Raw genomic sequence first — 26240 nt, 5'->3', positions numbered from 1 at the left:
CCAAGACCAATTAAAAGCTAACATGTAGCATCAATTTAACTTAAATAAAAAATAAAAATAATATGAAAATAAGGAATAGAAAGAAAAGGAGGGTAGTTTGCATTGTGAAACAACGAGTGAAAAATTTCCAGCTTCAAAGAAAAATTACTTTTCAAAACGCAAATTTTCAGCTTCTTTGACAAAAGCGTTCAATTTTTCAGCTTCTCCAAAGAATCACTTTTCAAAACGCAAATTTTCTCACCATCTCAATTTTTTTGACAACGCCTATGAGTAAAACATTTGTGTGCCTCACACCGAATCTGTACATTAAATTCAGGAACACAGCAGGATTTAGAGCTACATCCCCTATTCCCCAGAACATATCGGGTAAATAAAAGTGAAGCAGCAAATTAACTAATTAAATGTTCCATTTTTTTAACCTCGTCTTTGTAACATCATCCATCTTAAAGAAGAACACCGTAACAATAATCAACAATGTGATACAACCAGACAGTGAGTTAAACATTCCTTAATCCTTATACTGAATACTTCAAAACAGTAGTCATGTCACATAGTGTTGCACCCTGATTTTTACCCTAATATTCCATCTCATTTACATTTTTTCATTCATTTGAAAAAAAAAATAAAAATATATACATACACATACATTCATCACATGCATTTTTTTTTCAATTAATAATATTGTTTCCTATTAACCTTTTTTATGACTTTAGTATTTTAATCTTAATTCAATTTATTTTTAGATTGAATTTTTATTAAAATGTTAAATCATTTTTTGTTTTGCTAGCATTTGTTTTTTATTTTTATTAGGTGCAAGTTTAGAGATAATTGATGGTCCAAGTTGATTCAAATTGTTAGAAGGGCCCATTATCACTAAAGCATGTCACGGTTTATACATACAATAGCAAATTTAACATTTCATTACACTCAAAATGCCGAAAATCCAAACCAAATTCAAATTCAAATTTAAAATCAAAACACATTTCACATTTAGTTTCAATCTCATAACAGAATCACTCCTAACTCATCTTAGCATTCCAGTTCACATGCTTTCAAAGGTCAAAGTTTCTCATCACAAATTCACACCGATCACCCTTCAACTCTCTTGTGCTATAAATACACATGTTAAGACTCAGAAAAAGGGGAGGAGAAATTGATACTGTTATGCTGCGAAAATCTCATTAGAAAGTTCTCCTCCAAATCTCTCTAACCTTCACTTCAAATCTGCATCATCAATACACAAACTCATACACCATAATTGATAACCAATTTAGAATCATAACATTCACCAAACTTCACAACTAATCTGCATATACAAACCACATCCATCCAGGACCGGTCCTGAGTTTTTAGAGGCCCGAGACAAAAAAAATTGACCCCTAACAAAAAAAACTTTTTTACAAGCCTCTAAATAAAGATAAATCTCGAAGATAATATAAAAAATTTGAAGTCTGAATTATTTTAAGAATAAAAGAATTTTAATGTAAATAAGAATTCATATGCAAATCATTAAAGAATTCAAAATCCAAGTATAATGAATTGAATTATAAGAATCTTTTAAGTGAATTAATTGATCCAATTTCTAAGTCTAATTGGTAAAAAGTTTATTTCTATGATTAATTGAATTATAAGAATGTTTTAAGTGACTTAATTGATCTAATTTTTCTGAGGCCATGGGCCCACCTGCTTGCCCAGGCCCAGGGCAGGCCTGCATCCATCAATATTGCATCATCTGGCATCTGTTTGAAACCGAAACTCCATCACCTTCCTGCCCTCATCTCCATATCCGTAACAGAGCAACTACGCAATAGCGATTTGAACACAAACAACAAACTGATGCAGTCGCTCAAACAAGTCTGAATTGCATCTTCACACCACGGAGCAACACTATTATCTCCTCTCTGGTCTTCGATCGAAATCATCGGACTTGCTCCGATCTTGTAAGTGTCCGTATTCTTTCTCAAAACATGTTGCTATGCTTGTGGTGATAATGTATACTTGAATTAGATGTTGTTGCTGTATATTTCGTGATGGCTCTAGTTTTCGGTATTCTTGATATTAGGATAGGTTTTTGTGTTGTTTGTTGTTAGCTGAGTTTAAAGAGATGAGAGTGTGAATACCGTGAATAGAAACAGAGAGATGGGGTTTTCATTCTTCGTTGTTGTTGTTTGTTCGTTAAAGATGATGAACGGCGGCCCTTGTTTCTTTAGACTTAGGGTTTCTTCTATTTCAATTTGCTGATTGACTTAAGTGACAATTGGAGGCCCAATTCGGTTTATGTTCGGTACACCCTACGGACTTAACCATACTCTCCTTTAGCTCTTGTTTTTTTTACTTTCTTGGGCCCACCGATTTTCTTCTTCTATTGAGATTCGACGATTTCTTATTATATTTACTTGTATTTCAAAGATTCCTTTTATTATTATCAACAGAAAGTGGCGGAATAACCACATAGGAACCATACACAATAGAATCTTTGAAAACCACTAGTGTCCAACACCACATAGGAACCATACACAATAGAAAAAGCAAGTAGCCAGGACCCCATTCGATTCCATTACTTTAGGATTCTTTTTTCACTAAAGTCACCTAACAATTTTGTCTTCCAAATATAAATAAATCAAATAACTGTCTTCTAATAATCATATTACTTATTTTATTTTTTTTAAACAAAAAAAAGATATTTTGATAATTGAGTCTAGAACGGTTTAAATGGTCTAATTCAGCGCAGGTTAAATATTAGAAAATGAACCTAAAAAGTATTCTCACTCCTCTCTTTGCTCGGTGAAGAGTTCGAAGTGACCACGCATCCACCTTCTCTAATGTAAGTCATGCATATTACATGTTTGATTAAATTATATCATCTTAATTTTTTTCCCATCAAAAATCGATTCTGAAGAACAGAGCAAAAACTACAGAACCGAGAATAATATTGCATGATGCATCTCGAAGATACACCTTCTTCTCTCGGATTTCACATGCCTGCGGAATGGGAACCCCATACGCAGTGTTGGATGGGTTGGCCTGTAAGTATTATATTATAACCTCATGCATTTTTTCTCTTGTTGTGTTTTGTGTTAATTAATCTCTGTGTTGTTGCGTGATAGGAACGCGCTGATAATTGGCGTGACAATGCTGTTCATGCTCAACGTGTGTTTGTTAGGGTGGCGTCCGCGATCTCCAGATTCGAAAGAGTAACCGTTTGCGCTTGTTCCGCTCAAGTAGGTAAATGGTTTTAATTTTTACTGTACTATTGCTATTGATTTATAGCGCTCTGGAAATTTGTTTATGTTTATGATTATGTGATATGGTTTGTTTTGGTTTGGTTTTTAGTGGGAAAATGCACGGAGTCAGCTATCGGAGCATATAAGAGTCGTTGAGATTTGCTCAAATGATTCTTGGTTTCGTGACATTGGACCTACTGTGAGTTTCGTGTGGATCAATTTTTGGTTATGTGTTTGGTATTTTAAATATGCGTTACGGATTGTGGTTTTTGTAGATGAATGAGTTTTTCTTTGTTTTGTGTAACAGTTTGTTGTGAAAAGAGGAACGTCGAAATCTGGTGATACAGAACATAGGATTGCGGGGATTGATTGGAGTTTTAATAGTTGGGGAGGTGAGTACATATTGTTTTGATATTTAGATCTTTTAGGATTTGTGATTTGAGGAGCTTGGTTAAAGGGAAAAAAAAACATATGTGATTCATTGAATTGTAGTGTATTAGTTGTTGGTTCTTAAACTAATCGAACTTTATAAAATGTTTAGGTGTAGAAGATGGATGTTACAGTGATTGGAGTCTTGACACCTATGTTGCTAGGAAGGTAACAGTGGTTGAATATTTTTTTTGTTTTCTAGCTGTGGTAACTTTGTAATCACTTGCTGATTTTGGTACTATCACCATATTTGTTGTAGATTTTGGATGTTGAGAGGATTCCTAGGTTTTCGCATTCTATGGTGCTTGAAGGCGGAAGCATCCATGTGGATGGAGAAGGTAAGAGTAAATGCAGTGATTTGTTGGCATGCTAGTTATCCAGCTCTAAGATTAGTTTTTGTACTGATTCATTCTTGAACAAGAATAAGGGTAATTAGGTACTTGGACAGCAGAATTACTTTGTATATGTTATGTTCATGAATATGGTATAATCTGTTACCTTCATGTTTTTTTGGTAATGCCTGTTATCTTCATTTCAATCTGTTCTGAGACCAGATTATATTTACTTAGATTTACTGCTCTAAACTTGGATCTTTGTACTGAATTGCTTTTGTAATTTTTATGTTTTGCTGTTTACGTCAGTAATTTTTTCTTCTCTTAGGAACATGTCTTACCACAGAAGATTGTCTATTGAACAAGAACAGGAATCCTCATTTGAGTAAGAGCCAAATAGAGGATGAACTTAAGGCATATCTTGGAATCAGGAAGGTTATATGGTTGCCTCGTGGATTATATGGTAAGTAAACTTGATACTGATTTTATAGATTGAGAATCTTCCTATGAATTGATAGTATTTTGCACGGGATATTTAATATGGTATTCATCTAAACATTTTATATGGACATTTATCATAATTTTATAGATTTGTTTTGGATAAGAAGAATTTATATATGAGAAAATACCGTAATTCAACGTTAAACCAACCGAATAATGGAATAATGCAAGATGCAGCTTATAAAAAGTTTTACAACCATTTCATGGTACTTATCACCAAGTATGATAAGTGAAATCCGGCTGTTTTCTTGTGTAGAATCCACTTTCTGTCAAGAGATTAATTTCTGTATTTTTTTACTATGCTATCACCGTGTACATATAAGGTTTTAGATCTCACTCAATTAGTTCATATTGATTACCACGTAAGTATTTTTCTGCTTTGTAGAAATTAAACAAAGTAAGATAAAATTGACTCATTTCTCTCCATCTTTCTAAATACGAAATATGAGAAGTCTCTGGGAGTTAATAACATCGAATTTTGCCTCAATCGTTTTTATTAGCAAATTTTCTACAAAAAGAAACAGGAGGCTGGTGGTGGTTTTATTTTGTTATGATGTTCTTACAATTTTTTTAGGATCCTTATTTATTTTTTACAAAAGGATATTTATGTTGATGATACTTAATTACAATACTACTTTATTCACACACGACTCCAACATGGTAACATATTATCGAAAAACTGTGTAATTCCACACATTTAAAGTTTTTATACAGGAGATGACGATACAAACGGTCATATTGATAACATCTGCTGTTTTGCGAGGCCCGGTGTGGTTCTGCTATCTTGGACTGATGATAAAACTGATCCTCAGTATGAAATATCTGAAGAAGCATATGTTTTCCTTTCAAGTGTAACAGATGCTAATGGTAGAAAATTGGAAATCATTAAACTCCATGTCCCGGATCCACTATACATGACGGAGAAAGAGGCTGCGGGGGTTTTCCAGGTAAACATTCAAATTTTGTTTCTTTCTTTTTCCATTTAAATTTATTTCCTAAATGATTGAAAATATAAGAAAACAGTAATTTTCAAAATACAAACACAATTCTATTGGAGTGTACCTTTATTGTTGTATGATCAGCAGTTGTAGAAGTTTGAGATGTCATATTTGAGGCCTGCTCTTTTCTCTTTGGCCAGGTGATTTTACATTTTTCAAATCCCAGGCCTTATATATTGGTTAATACATAGTTCAGTTGGTTGTGAGGATGATGTGAAACATATATCATTGGATTGGGTACCATTTGAAAAACTACATAGGCAGACCTAAGAATTTTTCTCTGTTTTGGTTGGCTTGCATTGCATTTTGCATAGTTGTTTTTCTAAAGGATTGGGTGTGGTGTTTCTTTAATGGAGTCTCTAGTGTATGGTTATATGGAAAGCTCGAAAGCCTAGGGTTACCATATGATTACATCTCTAACATAATTTGATACTTCGGTTATTGAAGTTTCAAGTCAATTTTGTTTTCAATAGTATGTATTATTGGGAAGAGCTAATTACTAGAAAGCAATGTTGTCAAATAGCGGTTTGCTATAGTGTAACGGAATTTGAACAAACTGCTATTGTTGTGATACGCTATTTAATACAAAATGTTGTCAAATAATAGTGTTATAGCACTGTAGTATAACAAACCTCTTTTTTCTGCATCTGCGATTGGCGACACTTTAAGAAAGTGATCCATTGCATGCAATACTCAGAATAGTGCATCCTCTCATTGTTTTCCTTTCAAGTAATTTAAATTTCAACTCTGTAAAAGGAATCAGAAATTAAAAATTAGATTCTATTTATCTTGAACCTACATACTTTTGAATAATTTATGCTAGGCACTGCAATCTTCGGAATACAGTTAGTTAGCAGTCGGCGTATTAAGACATGGGTTTTGGATGAAGATTTCAAGCTTTAATATGTGTTTCCAAAACACAAAAAAAAACGAACGGCTCAAATATTGCCAATAGTTCTGTAGTTGTTATCAAGTAGATTTTAAATTATGATACTCTAATGGCTATCCTACAACTTCTGATATGAAAAATAATATACTGAACTTGTGTTAAGATTGATACCTTATATGGTTAAGAATGAATGTTACTGTTTACTATACTTCTGATTGCTAACTTATTCATGCAACTACACACAATAAACTTCTATTGGATGTTATGGTCTAATTCTATATTTTTCAGAATGACTGCGCCAAGCCAAGACTTCCCGGTACTAGGCTTGCTGCTTCATATGTAAACTTTTACATTGCTAATGGTGCTATCATTGTTCCAAAATTTGGAGATAAAAAGTGGGATGATGAAGCTATTAGAGTTCTGTCTAAGACGTTCCCTCATCATGAAGTAAGTAATTGTTTTTTTATAAATCATTAATTGTTGAAATACTCTTCTTTTCAGTTGAAGAGTTGTTATGCCATAATAACCATATGGCAATATTTTAAAGAGTGTGTTGTTGCACTATCATTTAAGTATTATTTGAGTAGTTTTGGATACTGATGACATTTTATAATTTTTGTTGGTTCCTAGGTTGTGGGAATTGAAGGTTCCAGGGAGATTGTATTGTCAGGTGGAAATATACATTGCATCACTCAGCAACAACCAGCCATTTAGCTATACTCTCCCAGCAACGTTGATATGTATTGTTATTTTTATTAGGATGATTGATTAATTGCTTGATTTTCATATGCAATAGCTTGCATTGAAGTGTCTGCAGATAAATGGAAAGCCATTGAAAATAAAACATAATTGATATTTAAATTGTGAAAACATGATTTATTTCTCATGAATGATTGAATATACTGAAAAGATGTCAATATAAAAGTTGATATCTACACCATAGTTTGATACAGTTTTCAATTTTATATTGTCTTATCTCTCATCTAAAATCTAACTCACTAATTATCAATGTATTTTATATGTTGTATCAGTAGTCAGTATCTGATGTTAGATTTTTATGTTCAAATAACAATGCTCAGATTATTAAGATTTTGGCCTAATGTTTGGACCGAAAAAGGAAGAACTTTGAGAGTAATGGAATACGTTTAGGGAAAGGGAAAGGTGCATGAAGTTTTAGCTTTAGACTAACTCCATTGAAAGAAACATAACCTCTAAAACAAAAAGAAAAAAAACTCCAAGCACAACAATTTCAAGTTTTAGCTTTAGGCCAGCTTCTCTGAAAGAAACATAAACCCTAAAACAAAAAGAAATGAAACTCCAAGAAAAAGCCTAAGCTAATCTTTACTCTAAACACAAAGATTGCTAGTTGTTGGAGACTTTACAGGGACATCAAACACCAAGACATTTGACCACCAATCTGAAATGTTTTCCTGTCACATCTCGATCCTAGTTGCAATCTCCGTGTAACTCGATCCACTAAAATCTCGAGCATTTAGCCCAGTCCACAACAAGAGCAAAGAGTTATGATCTAAATGCGAATAAATGTCTAGGAAATTCAAAGCCAAAACATAAACATCTAACATGTTCTCAACACACCACAATATCATAATGCAACACATTCCTAATGCAATGTCTCATACTTTCTAGTAGTGTGCATTACTCATTTTAATATCAGGTGAAAATTAGTTGTTCAACACCATCACTGACTCCATTTTTGTAGCGGATTGTGTGCATTACTCTTTCTCAGAACCACACAGACTTTATTCTTGTTCAACACCACAACTATATGTAAGCATGAACATATATTTGCTCCAACATGTATGAACAAGAACTTCATTGTTAATATCAAAGTGATATGATAGTTCACGCATACTTGTTCTTATGTAAAAACATAATGAAATAACAAATTATACCCCCCTATTCAAGCAATTTTTTCCACATGACATCAAGTATACAAAATTAGGTACACATACTATAATCATCTACAAACAACACATTACAATAATACATACAATAAGTCATGTATAGACAACACATTACAACAATATGTATGATAACCAATGACCTCTAATTTTAGTTTTCATGATAACATGATACAAGTGAATAATTTTATGCTCTATTAATTATTTCTTGTATAAAAATTTATTTGAAACTATAGATGGAAATTATGATATAGTAGAAAACCTACAAACATGTTCTCACGTGATTATCTAGACTTTTGATGTGTCCGGCAAAACATCGTATGATAATCTACTCTATAATAAACATGGAAACACATCTTACAAAACACCGTTAGGCGCACTGCCTATAAACTATCATTTGATATATCCCTTTGGTTAATGCTTCACCAAGTAAACTCTTCATTTTTCACTGGTAAGCGATCTTTCTTGTAGTTTATCCTTTGATGACTAATAAGCTTATCATATGTAAGTTTATAAGTTTCTTATTTAAAGATTGAATTTTATTTATCATCTAAAGGTGATAATGATGAGTATATTAGTGAAGATTTATTGAGCTCTGATCCTGATAACTCAGAGGATGAAAAAGGGCCTAGGTTTGAGAAGTTTAAGAAGGAGGAGCTTAATAAGGATTTTAAGTTTAAGTGGGGTATGGAGTTCAACACCTTAGATGACTTTAGAGAGACCATCCGGGAGTGGACAATATTAAATTGGAGAGAAATTACTTTTGTAAAAAATGAGGGGTATAGAGTGAGGGTTGAATGTAAGGCCAAATGTGGGTTTTTAATGATTTGTTCTAAGGTGGGCCATAAGCACACTTTTGCCATCAAGACTATAAAAGACACCCACACATGTGCTAGGATTTTGGACAACAAAAGTGCAAGTTCAAAGTGGGTGGCTAAGGCTGTGGTTAAAAAGATGCAAACCTCTGACAAGGTAAGGATCTGTGACATAATCCAAGACATGAGGCAAAATTATTCTGTTGGGATAACTGTGTGTAGGGCATGGAAAACTAAGTTGATTGCAAAGAAAATCATTGAAGGAGATGCAGACAAGGAATATGTAAACTTGTGGAGGTATGCACTTGAGTTGCTTAGGGTTAATCTTGGAAATACTGTGAAGATCAACATAGTAGGCCTTTACCTTCAATCCAACCAAAGTTTGGATCATTTTATTTCTGTTTTGATGGGTGTAAAAAATGGTTTATAAATGGTTGTAAACCCTTCATGGGGTAGATGGTTTCCATTTGAAAACCAAGTATGGAGGTCAACTTTTGATTGCTGTTGGAAGAGACCCAAATAACCAATACTTCCCCTTGGCATTTGGAGTGGTGGAAACAGAAACAAAGGAATCATGGAGGTGGTTTATACAATTGTTAATGGAAGATATTGGACAAGATAAAAGATATGTGTTTATTTCAGATCAACAACAAAAGGTAGTAGGTTATTTCAATTATCCATATTTGTATGTCATTTTATTTCAATTCTTATTTCTAATGTCAAATTTTATCATTTGTTTTAGGGTCTGGTTGAAGTGTTTGAAGAAATGTTTGAAAGAATTGAACATAGGTTATGCTTGAGTCACTTGTATGCAAATTTTAAGAAAAAGTTTGATGGTGGGGCATTGATAAGAGACTTAATGATGGGAGCAGCCAAGTCAACATACCAACAAGCATGGACATTGAAGATGAATGAGTTGAAGGTTGTAGATCCAAAGGCTTGGACATGGCTAATGGCAGTTCCTACTAAATCTTGGTGTAAGCATGCTGTCATACCCCAAAATTTGCCCATCTCATTTCTTCTTTCAAGCTCATACCAAAGTCCAAGGCTCAAAGACATCTCTCCTAAACAAAGGCTCAAGAAACTAGGGTTTGTGTTATTCTGAAGAAAATCAATGGATCAAGAGCTCCAATACACCTCATATGGTTTATGATGCTTCAAACTACCTCGATGACAAAATTCAGGCTTTAATTCAAAGGATCGATCACTCAATTGCTAAGAAAGTCAACAGTCGACTGATTTGACCTAAAAGTCAACTGTGGTCAAAGTACAGTCAAAACTCCTGATTTTTTGTCAACATCCTAATATTAAAAGTATCATTCACCATTTGATCAAGAATTGATCATGGTTCATCAAGGAAAGATCAGAAATCAACAATTCCAAAAGTTTCTAAATTAGGGTTTTCATAGGGAAAAGTCAACTAAACTTTGACTGGCCATAACTCCTACATGGAACATCAGAAATTCTCCATCCAAAGCTCATTTTGAAGGAAATTGGATTATTTACAATTTTGTCTCTCACATGCCAAGTCTAAAAATGTTTCATTTGAGATATATGGACCAAAATATTATAGGTCCTTTTCAAAACTCAACAAAAAGCCATCTTTTTCAAAAGAACACACAAGGAGCATGGAAAATCATTTTGACATGGGACCAAGAACATTGGTTAGAGGACTCTTTAAGGTTTCTAAAAAGTCTAAGAACTTGAAAAAATATTGAAGTATGAGGAAATGGCAAGGTGTACAAATTCACTGATTTTCAAGGGTGCATGAAGGAAAAAGGTCCAAAATCCCAAACATTTTCAAATGAGCCCATATTCTTTTCATCCAATCCTTATCCTAAGCCCATCCACGCCCCAAAAACATATCTTTCAATTTTATATTATTTTTATTAATTATTTTATGATTTTTATACATTTAAATCATGATTTAATTATATAAAATAACAAATTAAATAAAGATATGATTTTGCTTAAATTTTAGGCCAAATATCAATCAAATATCCTCATTAGATCATAACAAATTCGTGCAAGATGGAATTGGAATGATTGAAACAAATTTGGCCATAATTAGAAGCTTTCATGAACCAAATTTCAATCATATTTTTTCAAAATTCAATCAAAGATATGGCAAGATTCCTTCTACAATTGTGGACCTAAACTCTTCTAATATATAAACACAACCAGTAGAGAGCCCTAGTTCACGAAATTCTGGCTTCCAAGAACCCTAATCCGAGTTCAAAAGCAAGCAAAAAAGTCAAACTCGAATTCTCAAATTGAGGTCGATTCAAGAGGTTATATTGATCCCAGTGCATTCCTAAGGCATCTTTGAGTGTGTCTCGATCATCCTCTCGAATCAAAGCTCTCAAAATCATCCTCAATAAGTCACGGTTTGTCACTTTCGAATTTGGCTCGATTTGCATTGTTCACAATTCATTAATGTTATTTGAATGCATATTCTTGTTTGCCATGATACATAGATCGTTTCTGGACATTTAATTGCATTTTCGTGCACGATTGCTATGGATTGCCGTTTTAGGGTTCTTATCCTTCAGATTAGGGCTTTGTGATTAAGGCAAAATCAGGAGAAATAAGTGGTATATTTGAGATCAGGAGGCTTGGACGATCCTAATAGAGGGGTCCGCGAAGCATTTTTTTGTTGTTTTGGTCGTATTCGCTATTCGCAGGTGTGGAAAGTATAGACCTTTCACAGTGCTTCAGAAAAAGCGTTGTAAAAGCGCATATGCAGAATCTCCAAGGTTGAAGACGAAGACGTGTCGCCCTCGTACTGGCCAGAAAAGGCGCGCGTTGCTTTTTAAATCCAAATGGATCCTGCGCTTTAAGACTCACACGCGTATGATGCACACTCAACATCACAGCCGTCAGATCCTATCCTCCAGTGATCCTGCGCCTACCAAAGTGAGGGTGTACCATACTCCTTTAGCGCCAGCCACACAGGATCACCCAGCTAAGTTTTCAATTTTTTTTCTTTTTTATTACATAAATCTTATTTATAAATTTTATATGAAAAATTTTCTTTTTTCTACAAAATTCTAAAAAACCCTTTTTATCTTAATAATATTTTTTATTTTATTTTTTATTCATCGATTATTCGATTTTATTTTATTTGTTTTAAAATAGTTTAAATTTGTTTAAATTGTTTTAATTAATAAATTAATTTTGATTAATTGATTAAAAATAAGTCTTAATCTTTTAAAAATCCAATTTTATTATGATCGATTTAATTAATTAGGTTAAAAACCAATAATTAATTAAATCTGATATTTTATTTAATTTACGCCCGAATCAGGGTTTGCGAGAATTAGCCATACACTAAAAAATATTTCTTTGTGTATTTTCTTTTCAGGGTTATTATCAGACATCTTACGACTACGCGCCACGCCTATTACGAAGCTAAGTCCCGATTTAATCCTTATTTAAATATTTGTTATTTTATTTAAAATTAGGGTTTGCCTTCAAATATAATGAACTCCGCCTACACTCACTTCTTTTTTTCTGTCTACCTTTGCTTTGCCAATTTTTCAGGGTTAACCCCGAGGCTACCCCTGACTACGAACCATATCAGATCAAAAGCTAAGTCTTATTTCATATTTATTTTTAATTTTCTTTTGCCTTCTTAAGCTCAATCGTCGGTAACCCTAAAACCTATCTGATTTATTTTCTTTAATTATTATTTATGTCAAACCTATTGCACTACTGGTCCACTGGTTTCTTTTTCCCCTTCCCCATAATATTGTATCTGCTTCGAGGTTGTATTGTGTGGCCTTGAAGGCACTTAAACTGTGATATTATATTATTGCGTGGTTAGTAATCCTAGGGAGTGATAACCCTGAATCGAGCTTTGAATAACTAATTATAAGATAATTTCTGAATTAATTACGTGATTGTTGCACCCACACACCTTTTATGGTACCTCTCTTGTTGCCTGTTGCCTGTTGCCTTGTGTTTTTTGCAAAATAGCCTTGTCCCTCGAATACGAGGATACCTCAGCAGTGTTGCCCTCAGTTCATTCTCAAGGTCATAAGTCCCTAATGATGTTGCCTTCGATTCGCCAAATATGACCGCGTCCCTCGAAGTTGCCTACGAAGTGCGGAGGTATCCTCTGGTTGCCTAACGAAGATGGCTATTCTGATCCTTCCCTCAGACTACCTGCCCCTCTATGGCATGGGACAGTCTTATGGTGAACGATAATTCGACGACCCTTCAACCTCCAAATCAAAGGGCTTCCTTACCCTCCTATGGTATGGATAGCTCTGAAAGGCTAAAGAACATTTTTCATCTAACCAGGTAATTTGCCCTTAATTGCATGCTCTAGTTTAAAATCTTTTTCTACCCTTTTCTCAAAAATCTTCAAAAAGCTACGCTTATTTACAAGCTAAAGTCTTATTTCTTTTCTACACTTTTCTTTCAAAAGAGCAAAGCAATTAAGAGCCCATGGAAAACCATGGATGCAAAGGGTGCTTTACACCTTCCCTTTGCATAAATTACCCCCCGAACTCAGTTTTTATTTAAAAGGTTTTTCCTGTTCTTTTAGCCTTTCTGATAATTTGGATAAAATAAAAGTCGGTGGCGACTCTTGCTTACCGCGACATTTCGAATAAAGTCAGTTCACCGTATTACACATGCCTTTAGTTTCTATCCTTGGTGTGATGTACTTATGAATAACATAGCTGAGTCTTTCAATGCCACTATTTTAATTGCTAGAGATAAACCTATTTTGACTATGTGTGAATGGATTAGAAAATATATGATGAATAAGTGGAGTTCTTCTACATTGAAGCTAGACAAGTGGCCACACAAAGTGATGCATATTCTTAGGAAAAGACTAGATAATGAGGTAGCTATGAGTGGTCATTGGTTGCCAACTTGGGCTATTGAAGAAAAGTTTCAGGTCACCCATGCTTATAACAGACAAGAATTCATTGTTGACATTGCTAAAAAGTCATGTACTTGTATTCTTTGGAAACTAGTAGGTATTCCGTGTAGACATGTTGCCATTGCATTAGGGTTTAGACAACAGAACCCAAAGGATTTTGTTTATGAATATAACACAAGATATAAGTATGCCATGTGCATGATGTGCTATGGATTTGCTGTTAGTCCCATAAATGGCAATGACATGTGGCCTGAGGTTGAAGGTGAAGAGCTCCTACCTCCTAATTACAAAAAGGGGCCTGGTAGGCCAAGGAAGTTAAGAATTAGGGAAAGTGATGAAGAAGGATCCAAAAGAAGGTTACCTGGTGTATCTTATAGATGCACTAAGTGTGACAAGGTGGGACATAATGTGAAGTCATGCAAGAGAAAAAGACAAAATCCAAATGCATTGAAAAGAAAGGTAATGACACTAGTATGTATATGTAACTGGTTTTTATATAATGTTAAAGTTTGATGGATATGTAACTGGTTTATTTTTTTGTAGAAGAGAATAAGACCAAATGCAGGTGAAGAAGGTGATGCAAGTTAAGAAGCTGGTACAAACAATGCAGAAACTCAGACTGGGACAATCAATGCAGAAAGTCAAACTGGGACAATCAATGCAGAAAGCCTGACTGGGATATTATTTGGGGATGTCATTGATGATATGATTAGTAGCCTATCAGACATAAATTCTCATGTTCAAAGTCAAGCCTCAACAAGTAACTTAAACAAGGGTAAGGCAAAGATAGCTGTCAAACCAATTAGAAGGAGGTCAAGTGAGAGGATAAAGGAGAACTGGTTCAAAAAACCTAAACCATTCACAGGTCCTAGTTCTGACCCTGAGCAACCAATATGCATGGACACTGAGGAAGAGGAGCCATCAAAGACTACTCCTAAAAAGGCAAGGAAGGGTACTAAAGGTACTCCTAAGAAGGCAAAGAATAGTACTCCTAAGAGGGCATGGAAGGGTACTCCTAAGAGGGCAGGGAAGGGTACTCATAAGAAGGCTACTCCAAAAAAGAAGTGATTTTAGCATGTGTTGTTTCTACTTTTGTTTGTAATGCACACTTTTGGTGCAGTGTTGTTTTGTAATCAACACTTTTGGTGCAGTGTTGTTTTGTGCATAATTTTGTTATGACTGAATTATGTAACACTTTTGGTGCAGTGTTGTTATGCACACTTATGAAGGATAGAAAAACACTTAGAAAGGGTGGGATTGAATAAGTGTATCTCAAAAATTTAGAAGATAAAAACAATCAACACAATGATTTTTATCCTGGTTCGTTGTTAACCAAACTACTTCAGTCCACCCCCTTAGAGTGATTTACCTCAACTGAGGATTTAATCCACTAATCCAACTGATTACAATGGTTTTCCACTTAGATAACCTCTAAGTCTTCTAGAGTCTACAGATCACAACTTGATCACTCTAGGAATCCTTTTAGAATCAATGTAAAAATAACGTTTACAAGAGTATAGATTTGCTTCTAATAAAGCTGTAATCACAACTATGATATTTCTCTTAAGTTCTAAACTTAACACTCACTAAATATTACAAGAGTTTGTGAGGTTGAAGATGAAGTTCGTAAGCTTTTGAATTTGACAGCAATTTTGTATATTCGCGCAAGTGTTGTGTATTCAGCTTCTGATGAGAATTTCTATTTCTAGGCGTTGAGAGGAAATGACCGTTGGGAGCATTTAATGCTTTGCATGAATAGTACAACGCTGCATTTAATGTTTCACACTTTTGTCAACTACCTCGAGCCTTGCTTTTGCTGCTTTTACTGCTTTTACTGACTTTGCCTTTTGTAGCTTCTAACGTTCCTTTTGTCAGTCAGAGATTAGACGTTTCAGCCTTTCATCTTGTACTTTCTTCTGGACTCAGATTTTGTAGATAACAACGTTTGAATATCAGAGTCATCAGCTTTGGTGCAGAGCATCTTCTGTCTTCAGACTTTGAAGAGCTTTGAGCGTGATACCATCAGAACTTCAGAGCTTGTTCTTCTGACTTCTATTCTTCTGATGCTTTCCAGTTCATGTTCTGATTCTGCATGACCATCTTCTGATGTCTTGCCAGAGCATGTTCTGATGAATCCATCCAGAACTTTCTGAGTCAGTTGCTTCTGAGCACTGATTTGTGCATACTCTTTATATATTTTTTGAAATGGAAAATGCAAAGGATTAGAGTACCACATTGTCTTATACAAAATTCATATATAATGTTATCATCAAAACACAGAATATTGATCAGAACATTTCTTGTTCTAACAACTTATACAGTGCTATTAAGAACTTAATATAATATGCTATTGAACCAACTCTTATAGTGTTAACAGAAATTACATGTTTCAAAACTGACATTGTACTGATATTGAACCAACTAAATGTATTGCTATTGAACACATTCATTCAAAATCAGAATCATAATTACACAATCAGAATTTTGTAATGGTATTGAACCAACTTAATGTAATTGACATAATCAGAATCAGAATTACAGAATTACAGAATCAGAATTACTTTCATTTAATAACATATTTCAAAATTACATTCTACTGAACAATTACATGAATCAAACCTAAACAAATAGACTATTGACCCAACTACATGATTCATCATTCAAAATTACATGCCTCAAGCCTAAGCAATGGCAATATTGACCCAACTACAAATTACATGAAATTGTAAAACAAACCAACAATCAAACAACATAACACAATTGCTATCTTAAGCTGCATATTATTCCTTTTAAGAGCTTCAAACTTCAACTTCAATTTCTTCAATTTGCCTGTTACTGATTCCAATTGCAGTTCTAGTACATCACATTTCTTACAAAATGGATGAATAACAATTTCCCCTTTGTTGAAGTCTCCAATTTCATCATCCCATAGGAATAATTCACAGCTATTCTCGGTCTATAAAAAACGAGTTACACATGTGTTAGCATTAAGAAAAATCAAAACTTGCTCTAAAATTTCTACAGAAACAAACTCACCCCAGCACCTCGACATTTCCAGAACTTTCGGTTGGGGTTTTGCACTGTGTTGGCGACCCACATCTTCATTGCTCTACCACAACCATATCTGGGCAAACCATAAGACGATGCTGAATCAAGAGTGCTCCCACGAGAACTGCATCCAACCATGCTTCTGATTGATGGACGGTGACACGCGATGAAGAAAATGGGTGAAGCCAATTTAGGGGACAACAAACCCTAGAATCATATATTGAAGAAAATGGGTGAGTCAGCAAAGGAATTCCACCGTGGCCAATGCTTCAAAGCCCAGTAAGCAAATAGGATAAAAGGGTGTGGTAAATCCAGAATTTATGTTTTTATAAGGGGCCTTTAATTAAAAAAAAAACTTCAGGGGACCTAAATCAAAACACGCTATACACATACTTTATTCATGTTCTTGGTTAGTAGTCTTAGCCCATGTTTGGGTTTTTAGTGAAACCACAGTAGTAACGCACGTTTTTTAAAAGCTACACATACTTGCTTCCATAAATCACGGTAGAAATGATTAGGAACGTGCGGTAGCGGAAATCCAACTAGTTTCCAAACATAGGCTTAAGCTCTCTAAGCTTTAGTTGCAGTTAGGGGTGGGAATAGGCTGAACTGAGCTAGACTTTGTCAAGCCTGTCCAAAATTTCAAAGCCTTAGCCTGGCCTATCAAAGGCATGTTTTTAGGCTTAAGCCTGGCCTTTTCGAATGCCTGTTTGGCCTAAGAGCCTACATGAAAGCCTATATTATTTGAGCATTTGTAAATAAGAAATTTAACTAATGTTTAAATAGACTAACAAATTAAAAGATTAACAAGACTAAATGTTTATTTGCGTTTACTTATTCAAGTTTACCTTTTAACATATTTTTTGGATACTATTTAATTGAGAGAACTTAAGAAAATAACTTATGGCATTGTTCATAAAGTTATAGCGATTAATTTTTATCCGCTCATCAAAATGACTAAGCTTAATTTTTGTATTTTGATTCAAAGTATGAATACAATATTATAACAATAATTAATATATATATATAGCTTTCTGTATGACTTGTGGTCTAGTCGTTTTAGTTAAATAGGTTTTTATAAAAGCCTAGGTTTTTTCTATTTAAAAAAAAAAATTTGGCCTGGTCTGGGCCTGTGTAGGTTAGGCCGTATGCCCCTATTAGTCGGTCTGGCCTATTCCCACCAATAATTGGAGTATTAACCAGCAAGTCTACAAATTTGTGGTCCTGGTCAAGTCCAATTCCAAGTGGTACTGATGCCATCATCACATATCACCCATCCTTATCAGATGAGAGATTCCATTTGTTTTCCACATGATTCAATGGTAATGTTAAAAGCAATTACTGAAACACAGAAAAATAAGTTTTTGAATGTAACAAGTACTTCCAATTCCAAGCTGCAGCTTTTTATCACAGACAGCCTTGACCTGGGACCTATTAATCTGTCCCTATCCACTTCCAAAACTTGTCTCTTTACCCTACATCTAAGAGAAGTATCTCTTCACATGTGACCAGGCTGTTGTACCAACAGTTTTTCCCATGTATGGGATTCTCCCCTTGTCTCTTATTTATGGTAAAGTATCACCCACATCATCAGCACACGTATTTAGGAGGATGAACAAAGCAAAATACTTTATTTGATCAAACACGATGAGAACATGGCTCCATATGTCGAGTTATGCACATTTTTCTTTTTTCAGTTAGTTCCTTATCTGTTTTCCTGGTGTGTTTGTCCATGTACCAAAACATATCTCATTAGTACATTGTACAATTCTTACAATTTGCTTTTTAAAAAAGAAAACTCTACAATTTAATTTTAACTTATTTGCAGACTTCAATGTGATAGGAATGCTTAATTATAACAGAATCTTGCTTATGAAAAACCATTATGCAAACTCCCACAATTATATTTCTTACCTCTACGGACAATTGCAGAAGCGAAACTAACTATAAAAAAGGTAACATTTTTCCTCTATTTCCCAAAAATAATAACAAATAAATATATATAATTTTATAGAATTACATCTGAACAAATATGCTATTTACAGAATATCGAGGGTCTTGATTAATAAGGTCTTAATTAATAGCGGTAAGAGGAACTCTGGAATCTCTTACTGATTGAGTAGGAGTAGTAGCTTCATATGAACCAATGTGTTTAACATCTCCATTTGCTTGTTTCTGAGATTTCGCATCCCAGAATGCCTTCAAAAGTTCCTCAAAAGATGGTGTTCTTAGCTCTTCTATGGATGAAACACTTGGTAAATTGAAGAGTCTTCTTGTCGGTGTTGAACAAGATGGTTCGTCAACCTAGGCATTCAAACAACATTCGAAATTAGAATTTAGTAAACAACAAATATTGTAATGGATGAACAGGTGAGGAATTGTGCATGGTTGCATGGAGTCTCTTCCTTACCATGTATTCATTGAGAAGACATTTCCCTGCATTCTCAGTTATCTCCACAATTCTGTGGTAATGACCACCCTTCAATTCTCTCAAGTCACCACAGCATGGGGTAATCATGGAATTTAAATTCCCACAAGCTTCATGATCAAGTTGCAATGAATCTGCAAATATTTAAACTTTTGTAAGTTGAAATTTATATTTAAAACTGCTAATGCACTAATCATGCGTATATATAACTTCAGATACTGACGATCAATAGATGAGTTAATATCCTTGTTGGCTATTCCTGCATCTTCAACTGTAGTTGACACAGCACTTGAGAATCGGGCCCGTAGAGCTTGATTAGCTTCCATTCCTCCCCTAGACATAAAGCAATAGGGAAAAGGGTTAACAAAAAATGAATTGTATTTTGACTTTTTCTTACGGAATAGGCATTACAAAACTTACCGAACAATAGTATCCACGGACGCAGCATTTTTCTTCTCTAAACTTAGCAATGACTCTTGAGCATTTCTCCATTGTTGTGAACCTACTTCTGCCTTGTTGAGGCTGTTGTTGTTTGTTCAGCAGGATTCAGTAAACAGAAGAGACATTTACTGGAGACAAAATACAATGCCCTAGAATATGTACATACCAGATTTGAAGAACCTCTGCAAGGTCTTGCTTTCCAGATTCCACAGCAGAAGTATCCTCAAGATAGTTGGATTCTGTTTTTTCCATGTGAATCATCCATTCTGCCTTGACAGAAGAAGTGGAATCCTGCATGGTTAATGCTTCTTGCTGCAATTTACTGGTTCTACAGTTTGCACTTTCTCGAAGATCATTAACGGCCATTTGAACCTAACAAGTACAAAAACACATTAACTTTATTTGAATGCAGTGTGGCTAAAATTGTCATGTTTTAGACAGAACTTACCAATTTTTTCTTTCTAGCATTTGAACTTGCTAGCATTTCCGCTACTTTCTCCAGCAGTTGCTTCTCTTCATAAGCAGTGCACTCCTACACCGAGTAAAGAATGAGAAACATTACAGTTAAAAGAAGAAAACAAGTAAAAACATTTTTAAATATGATTTGTCTATCAGAAAAGAGACATTGCCGTCACCTCAAACTTCTTTTCAAGCTCGCTCAATTTCTGATCATTAACAAATTGTGTTTCTTCCACAATTTGGGTCAAACTTGATGCATGCCTGTCTATTGTCTCAAAAAAGTTCATCGTTATTTTAGATACTGCACGTGTAGTCTCGACTGCTCTGGCATGTGCCTGCATGCAATAGCAAAGAATTCAGAAACTCTCATAAGTCATAAGTTCAATCAGCCAAAAATATATCATGGATGTTCGGTCAACCAACAAAAAATACAAACCTCTCGCTGTTGATGAGCATAAGATGTTAAATTGGCCTCTTGCTTGTGGAGACTATTTTGAAGATCATTCAGTAATGAATCAGCTTCTAAGGCGATTCCTTTAAAAAGCTGAAGCACATAATTTAAGTTAAACAAGACAAAAAAGTATAAGTAAAAATGACTTTTAAGGAAGATAATAGACCACTTACATCCTCCAAGGCAGACGAATGCTTAGCGACTTCAGATTTCAAGTCTTCATAAGTTAATTGGTTATTTCCTTTAAGCTCCTCGGCTAGATTATCCAAAGCTTTAATTCCAGAACCATACATGTTTTTCAACTCTCCCACCCTTACTTTAAGATCTTCAGTAGACTTCAGAAGCATAAATCAAATCGAAGTCAGTAAATCTGAAAATTGAAGTTTAAATAGCAATCGTGTAACTGTGTCATTCGGAATAGCCACCTCTGATTTTGTTGATACAAAAGACTGCATATCTTCTTCCATATCCTTCAGTTGCTGCTCTTGATGCATTACAGATGCTGAAACTGTCTTATGCAAAGCTTCAAGTTGCTGAGCTAACTGGGACTGGAATTGGTGGATAAGCACCCTGTTTCCTTCTTCAATTTTATCCTTGCGCTCTAAGGTTGAAAAAGGTAATTTATGACTGATGTAATAGGCAGGAAATTCTCCAATTGGGGAATGGGGACCCCATAAAAAATCACTAGAGCATTATACTAACCAATTTTGGAAAACAGGTTTGACACATCCGAAGCAGCATTCTCAAGCTCTGCTCGTAGTTCAATTGCACGTTCTACCAGTTCTTTCTCTAGAAAAGGCATGACAAATGGTAAAGAGTAAATAAAATGAAGTATACAGTATTGCCTGTGCAGTAACCTAAAGCTGAAGTATAACTATTCCGACATGAGACAAATGACATACAACCAATCTGAGAAAGGGAAAAACAAATGACTAACCAGATTTTAGGAGATTTGATATCAAGAACTCCTTTTCCTTAATTGTTGCATTTGCTTGTTTGTGCCTTTCCTCAAGATCAAATAATGTCTGTTCAGTTTCCTCTAGACTTCTCTGAGAATACAAATACAAGAATTTAAGTCTTGTTCTAGACCAGATTAGAAGTCCAGACAAAAGAATGAAGTGACTTCGCACGGCAACTCTTACCTCAGTTTTTTCAAGTTTCTCGCTTAATTCAGCAGTCAAAAGTTGCTGAGAATTGTAGAGCTCTTGAAGTTCCACCAGGTTCTGCACACATATCATGCCGTATTCTTGTTTCAATAGCTAAACAATCATTATCGACACCCAGAATAATTAAGAAAGGAATATACCTTATCCTTTGAGTCTGCATCTAGTTCCATTCGTTCTATCTTTTCAGTCATGGCCTAGATTAACATTGTAAAAATTTAGGATTAGCAATGATTCCAAAATTATAACAGTATTTAAAATTCATTTAAAACAGTTAAAACACTTTGAAGGAACCTTCTTCTCAGCTTCTTCGTGAAGGTAACGATCGCGCGGAATATAGATTCCATTTTTCTCTCTTGCAGCATACACCTCTGCATAAACGAAAATAACAGATTTCAGCACTGAACGGTTAAAGGAGGGAGGGAAGCAAGTTGACCAACATACTGTTTTTTTTTTCTTCTATTTAGAGAGAAAAAAACAGAAGGAAAAAACATAGTTACAGAAATTAATTAATAAGGGAACAGTTAGCAACCTTGCTTTAGTCTGTCAATTTCAGAATACAAATCTTTAATCATTGCAGACTTCATCATTTTCTGATTAACCTGAAAAAAAAAACTTGATATTAGATATGCTTTGCTGACTGATAAAAAGAGTAAAAGATTGACCAAAGTGGAGCAAAAATGAAAGTGACCTCTGGTTTGTTCTTGATATTTTTAGCTCGGTGTGCATAATCCAAGGTACTGAGTGTTTCTTCAAGACAGTGAATGGAAGGTGATACTGTGGCAATAATGCATGTCTTGGTCTTACCACCCAAAGAATCCCTTAACAGCCTGGTTAACTTGCTATCTCTGGTAGAACAAGACATATCTTTAATATAAAAATCATCCTCCAAATTTAAAAACAGAAAAATGTCAATGAGAATTAACTAGATACTACTTTGCAACAGTTTATACCTATATGGAACATGACCTGAGTGCTCAACCAGAGCATTGATCACTCGACCAAGTGTAAGCAAGCTTTTATTTATCTCCCCAGCCTCTCTTGCTCGACCCTGCAAGTATATTTTGGTGAAACTCTAAAGCTATGGAGACATTCTCTTGTATTCAGATAATGCCAGCCGAGAAAAGAAACTAATAATGGACAGCTTCAGGGGTAATTCAATTTTCTATGCGTGTATACTTCTAAAACAGTCAATAGATAACAATATTCTTACACACTAAATAAGTAATCTGCCGTAACATATGCGCATCAAAATCGGGTTTTTAAATTATTCCAAATAATATCTTTGAAAAGCGTGTGTTAACTCAAATTTAGCTAATCATCTGTACCTCTCTTGCACCAGAACGTGAAATGTTCTCAGAGCCTGCCAGGTCCACAAGATTTAACTTCCCACATTTAATCATTTCTTCACCTTCGGGAGTACATTCCTTAATATGAATTGTAATAGAAAATATGGAGTGAGAACGGCTACTTTGCTTGTTCAGAAGAGTCTCGGCAGTACGCCTTTTCGCAGAACCTTTTTCCAATATCTTGTAAATTTCATTTGCAGTGCAAACGATCTCTTCTTCTAATCCTCTGACAAGAACACCCCCTTTCCCATCTTCCATTAAAGCAATGGGTTTCTTAGACTTGTCATCTACAAATTTTGTAGTCTCCTCAGGGGCCAAAAGATCACTTATTTCCTCATTGTAAAGCTCCAAAAATGTTACTTTCATGCTGTATTCAGCACTCTGAGCTTCTAATATATCAAAAATCTGCTTCACAGATCTTGGAATGACACCAGCATCACTTGGAAATTCACCATTCTACGAAATCAAGTACATACAAATGCATTTTAATTTTTTAGCAGAGAGCCATGAAGAAATATCAAGAATTATAAACTATAATCACAGAGAGAGAAGCTGGCATTGCATGAATTACCTTCTTTATTGCACCTCCTTCCATTGTGTATGTCTTCCCTGTTCCTGTCTGTCCATATGCAAAAATTGTACAGTTGTAGCCTTCAAGCACTTCATACACAATAGGAGACACTGCCTGATCATACAGTTCTTTCTGTTGAGAGGTAGGGCCAAATACCTAAACCAATAAAAACCAAATACATAAGAGAGTTGCTACAAAATATTTGCCATAATAATTAATGAACTTCATACACAAAATTCAATGTTGAATGCCGCTATCATATCTGGAAATCTGAATGCAGAATTAGTAAAATTATCTTCCTTAAATATCCTTTTCACGAGCTAAACCATGACTCAATTAAGAAACATATTTTTCCTTTTGCAGAATGCAGTTAGCAAAATGAAAACAACATCAAATAAACTATCTATATTTTAAATATACAATTCAATTCATGTAGTCAAAACGCATAAAAACCTTGTCAAATGCAAAGGTTCTATCGATCTGCTTATTAGCAATACTCTGTACAGCCACAACTTCTCTTCTTCCCTCATTACACGAAATCACAACAGGTGTATGAAGCCGAATTTCATCTTCATTCAACGGCCTGCAAAAAAAAAAAAAAAAACCGATCACCTTAGTTCAAAACCAGTAACAAACTCAATCATCAACTCAGTACCGAGTCAGAACGAGTCAAACTCACCTGCACCGAACCAGAACCTGAACATTGACTCCTTTCTCTTTATCATACTTATTATAACCACTCGAATTCGAATCCGCAGATCGCAGATCTCGCGCCGGCTTATCAGTAGAACGCGGCGTCTGCGACGGCGATAGCGGCACCAATCCACCACCTCTTCGTTGAACCTCCATTACACTTCCAACTTCCAATCTCAACCAAATCAAATCCTAATCGGTGAAAACGAAAACGAAACCTAAACAAATTAAACTAATCTCAGTAAAAAATTTCAATAACGATAATCAAAACAACAACAACAATAACGATTTCGGTGTACGATCTGCGATTACAGAGTGAATGCGAAGATTGAAGAATTTCGCGGATCGAAAAACGAAGAAACGGTTACAGAGAACAATGTGGAATAGAAAATTGATGATTGATAATTGAAAATCGAAATCGGAACTTACAGAGATAGTGCCGGCTTTTCAATTAATCGATTCTAGAGTGTTCTATTCAAAACAGAATTTCACGTGTGAGAAAGAAAGCTTCAAGTCAAAGACTTAAAAACACTATAAATTGCACTTCACTGCAAAAGCACTAGAGAAGCACTTTTTTTTTTTTTAATTTGTTAAGTTTTTTAAATTGTTTACTATAGAGAAAGCTTGTGTGTGTGGTGAAGAAAGAGCGTCTTTTTGTGAGCTGAAAAAAGAAAAAAAATGATTTGTGTAGATGGAAATGATTTTAAAAAAGGTTAAAAAATTGAATTTAAAGTCCGTTACAGTTCCGTTACGGGGCGTTTGAAAATTAAAGTGACGGTAATTGACTATGATTGGGAAGTTAACGGCGTGAATATAGGCCGTTTTTCGGATCATCCGACCGTTATAAAGAAGACAAGGTGCGTCAGTATGAAATTAAACCTATTTTTTTACAAAAATAAAAAATTTGAAAATGAAAACGAAAGAGGCAGCACTGTCCTCCGGCTTTCTCTTGCTTCAACTTCAATAATTTGAAATTTTGTTGCATTGGGTAAAGAGAATTTTTACTTTTATTTATTTATTTGTTTATAATAAGAAAAAGAATAATAAAGATTAGAAGAAAGAGAATGATTATTTTGATTTTATTTTATATATAAAAACAAAAACTCAATGTGACGTTTTATGTCACTGATTAGGAAAGCTGGCCTTCAATATCACGTTGAAGGTCCCACCGCAAAGCCTGTTTCATGAAACAGAATTATATTGGTGACATATGTTAAAATTTTAATTTTTTAAAATTAAATCGGTGATGCTTTGATTTTTCGGTGAGTTTGATATTCAAACGCTAAATTCACTCAAACAAAAGGTAAGGTTGAAACTTTTATAAATAATATATTTATGGAGAGGTCAACAATATTTTAATATACGGAATTCAAGAAAATTATTTTCAACCATAACATCATCTTTAATAGTTATTATTTAAAGAATTAATTTTAAATATTATATCATTATCATTAAAAAAAAAACTCTTACATTATTTTATTTGACTCAAATGGTACAAAATTATGCAACTTACATTATTATGTTCTCAAATGTTTTTTCCCCTCTTTTTTATGCATCAATAGTTGTGGTTTATAAAATAATAGTAAATGTTTTATTCTAGGTTAAATAAAATTCTTTAACAAATTCTATAGAA

The 26240-nt window shown here is 34.4% G+C and overlaps 3 protein-coding genes across 8 annotated transcripts; 2 read left to right on the top strand and 1 right to left on the bottom strand.

Annotated features, from left to right (window-relative positions):
* The first annotated feature begins 1739 nt into the window (after positions 1-1739).
* LOC131621437 (agmatine deiminase-like) lies at positions 1740-7308 on the top strand. Of its 5 annotated transcripts, none has more exons than XM_058892485.1 (12): positions 1740-1940; positions 2732-2824; positions 2919-3026; positions 3108-3221; positions 3334-3423; positions 3532-3616; positions 3766-3821; positions 3913-3991; positions 4314-4448; positions 5201-5433; positions 6662-6820; positions 7004-7308. In XM_058892485.1, the coding sequence occupies exons 3-12, from the start codon at positions 2937-2939 to the stop codon at positions 7085-7087; spliced, it is 1125 nt and encodes a 374-aa protein (XP_058748468.1). In that variant the 5' UTR covers positions 1740-1940; positions 2732-2824; positions 2919-2936; the 3' UTR covers positions 7088-7308. The 5 variants fall into 5 exon arrangements, with proteins under 5 accessions (XP_058748468.1, XP_058748467.1, XP_058748469.1 ...); XM_058892484.1 differs by having other exon boundaries at positions 2727-2824; XM_058892486.1 differs by having other exon boundaries at positions 1740-1946; positions 2727-2824.
* A 1404-nt stretch (positions 7309-8712) lies between these two features.
* Positions 8713-15072, top strand: LOC131621384 (uncharacterized). The gene is made up of 7 exons (XM_058892423.1): positions 8713-8746; positions 8852-9490; positions 9567-9766; positions 9853-10087; positions 13799-14463; positions 14548-14569; positions 14615-15072. Exons 1-7 carry the CDS (start codon positions 8713-8715, stop codon positions 15070-15072), a joined length of 2253 nt encoding a protein of 750 aa, XP_058748406.1.
* Positions 15073-18997: 3925 nt separating this feature from the next.
* Positions 18998-25516, bottom strand: LOC131621436 (kinesin-like protein KIN-5D). 2 transcript variants are annotated; one of them, XM_058892482.1, is made up of 23 exons: positions 25037-25516; positions 24594-24825; positions 24368-24497; positions 23915-24070; positions 23323-23799; positions 22948-23045; positions 22686-22842; positions 22527-22596; positions 22289-22365; positions 22138-22191; positions 21974-22054; positions 21769-21880; positions 21534-21620; positions 21257-21432; positions 21005-21166; positions 20817-20924; positions 20557-20715; positions 20370-20453; positions 20088-20293; positions 19901-20002; positions 19704-19813; positions 19463-19614; positions 18998-19356 (listed from the first exon to the last, which is right to left on the bottom strand). In XM_058892482.1, exons 2-23 carry the CDS (start codon positions 24761-24763, stop codon positions 19126-19128), a joined length of 3159 nt encoding a protein of 1052 aa, XP_058748465.1. In that variant the 5' UTR covers positions 24764-24825; positions 25037-25516; the 3' UTR covers positions 18998-19125. The 2 variants fall into 2 exon arrangements, with proteins under 2 accessions (XP_058748465.1, XP_058748466.1); XM_058892483.1 differs by having other exon boundaries at positions 24594-24799.
* Positions 25517-26240: the final 724 nt, after the last annotated feature.

Source organism: Vicia villosa, unplaced genomic scaffold, assembly GCF_029867415.1.
Source record: "Vicia villosa cultivar HV-30 ecotype Madison, WI unplaced genomic scaffold, Vvil1.0 ctg.000004F_1_1_1, whole genome shotgun sequence".
NCBI lineage: Eukaryota > Viridiplantae > Streptophyta > Magnoliopsida > Fabales > Fabaceae > Vicia > Vicia villosa.
This window is presented reverse-complemented; position numbering and strand designations above follow the sequence as displayed.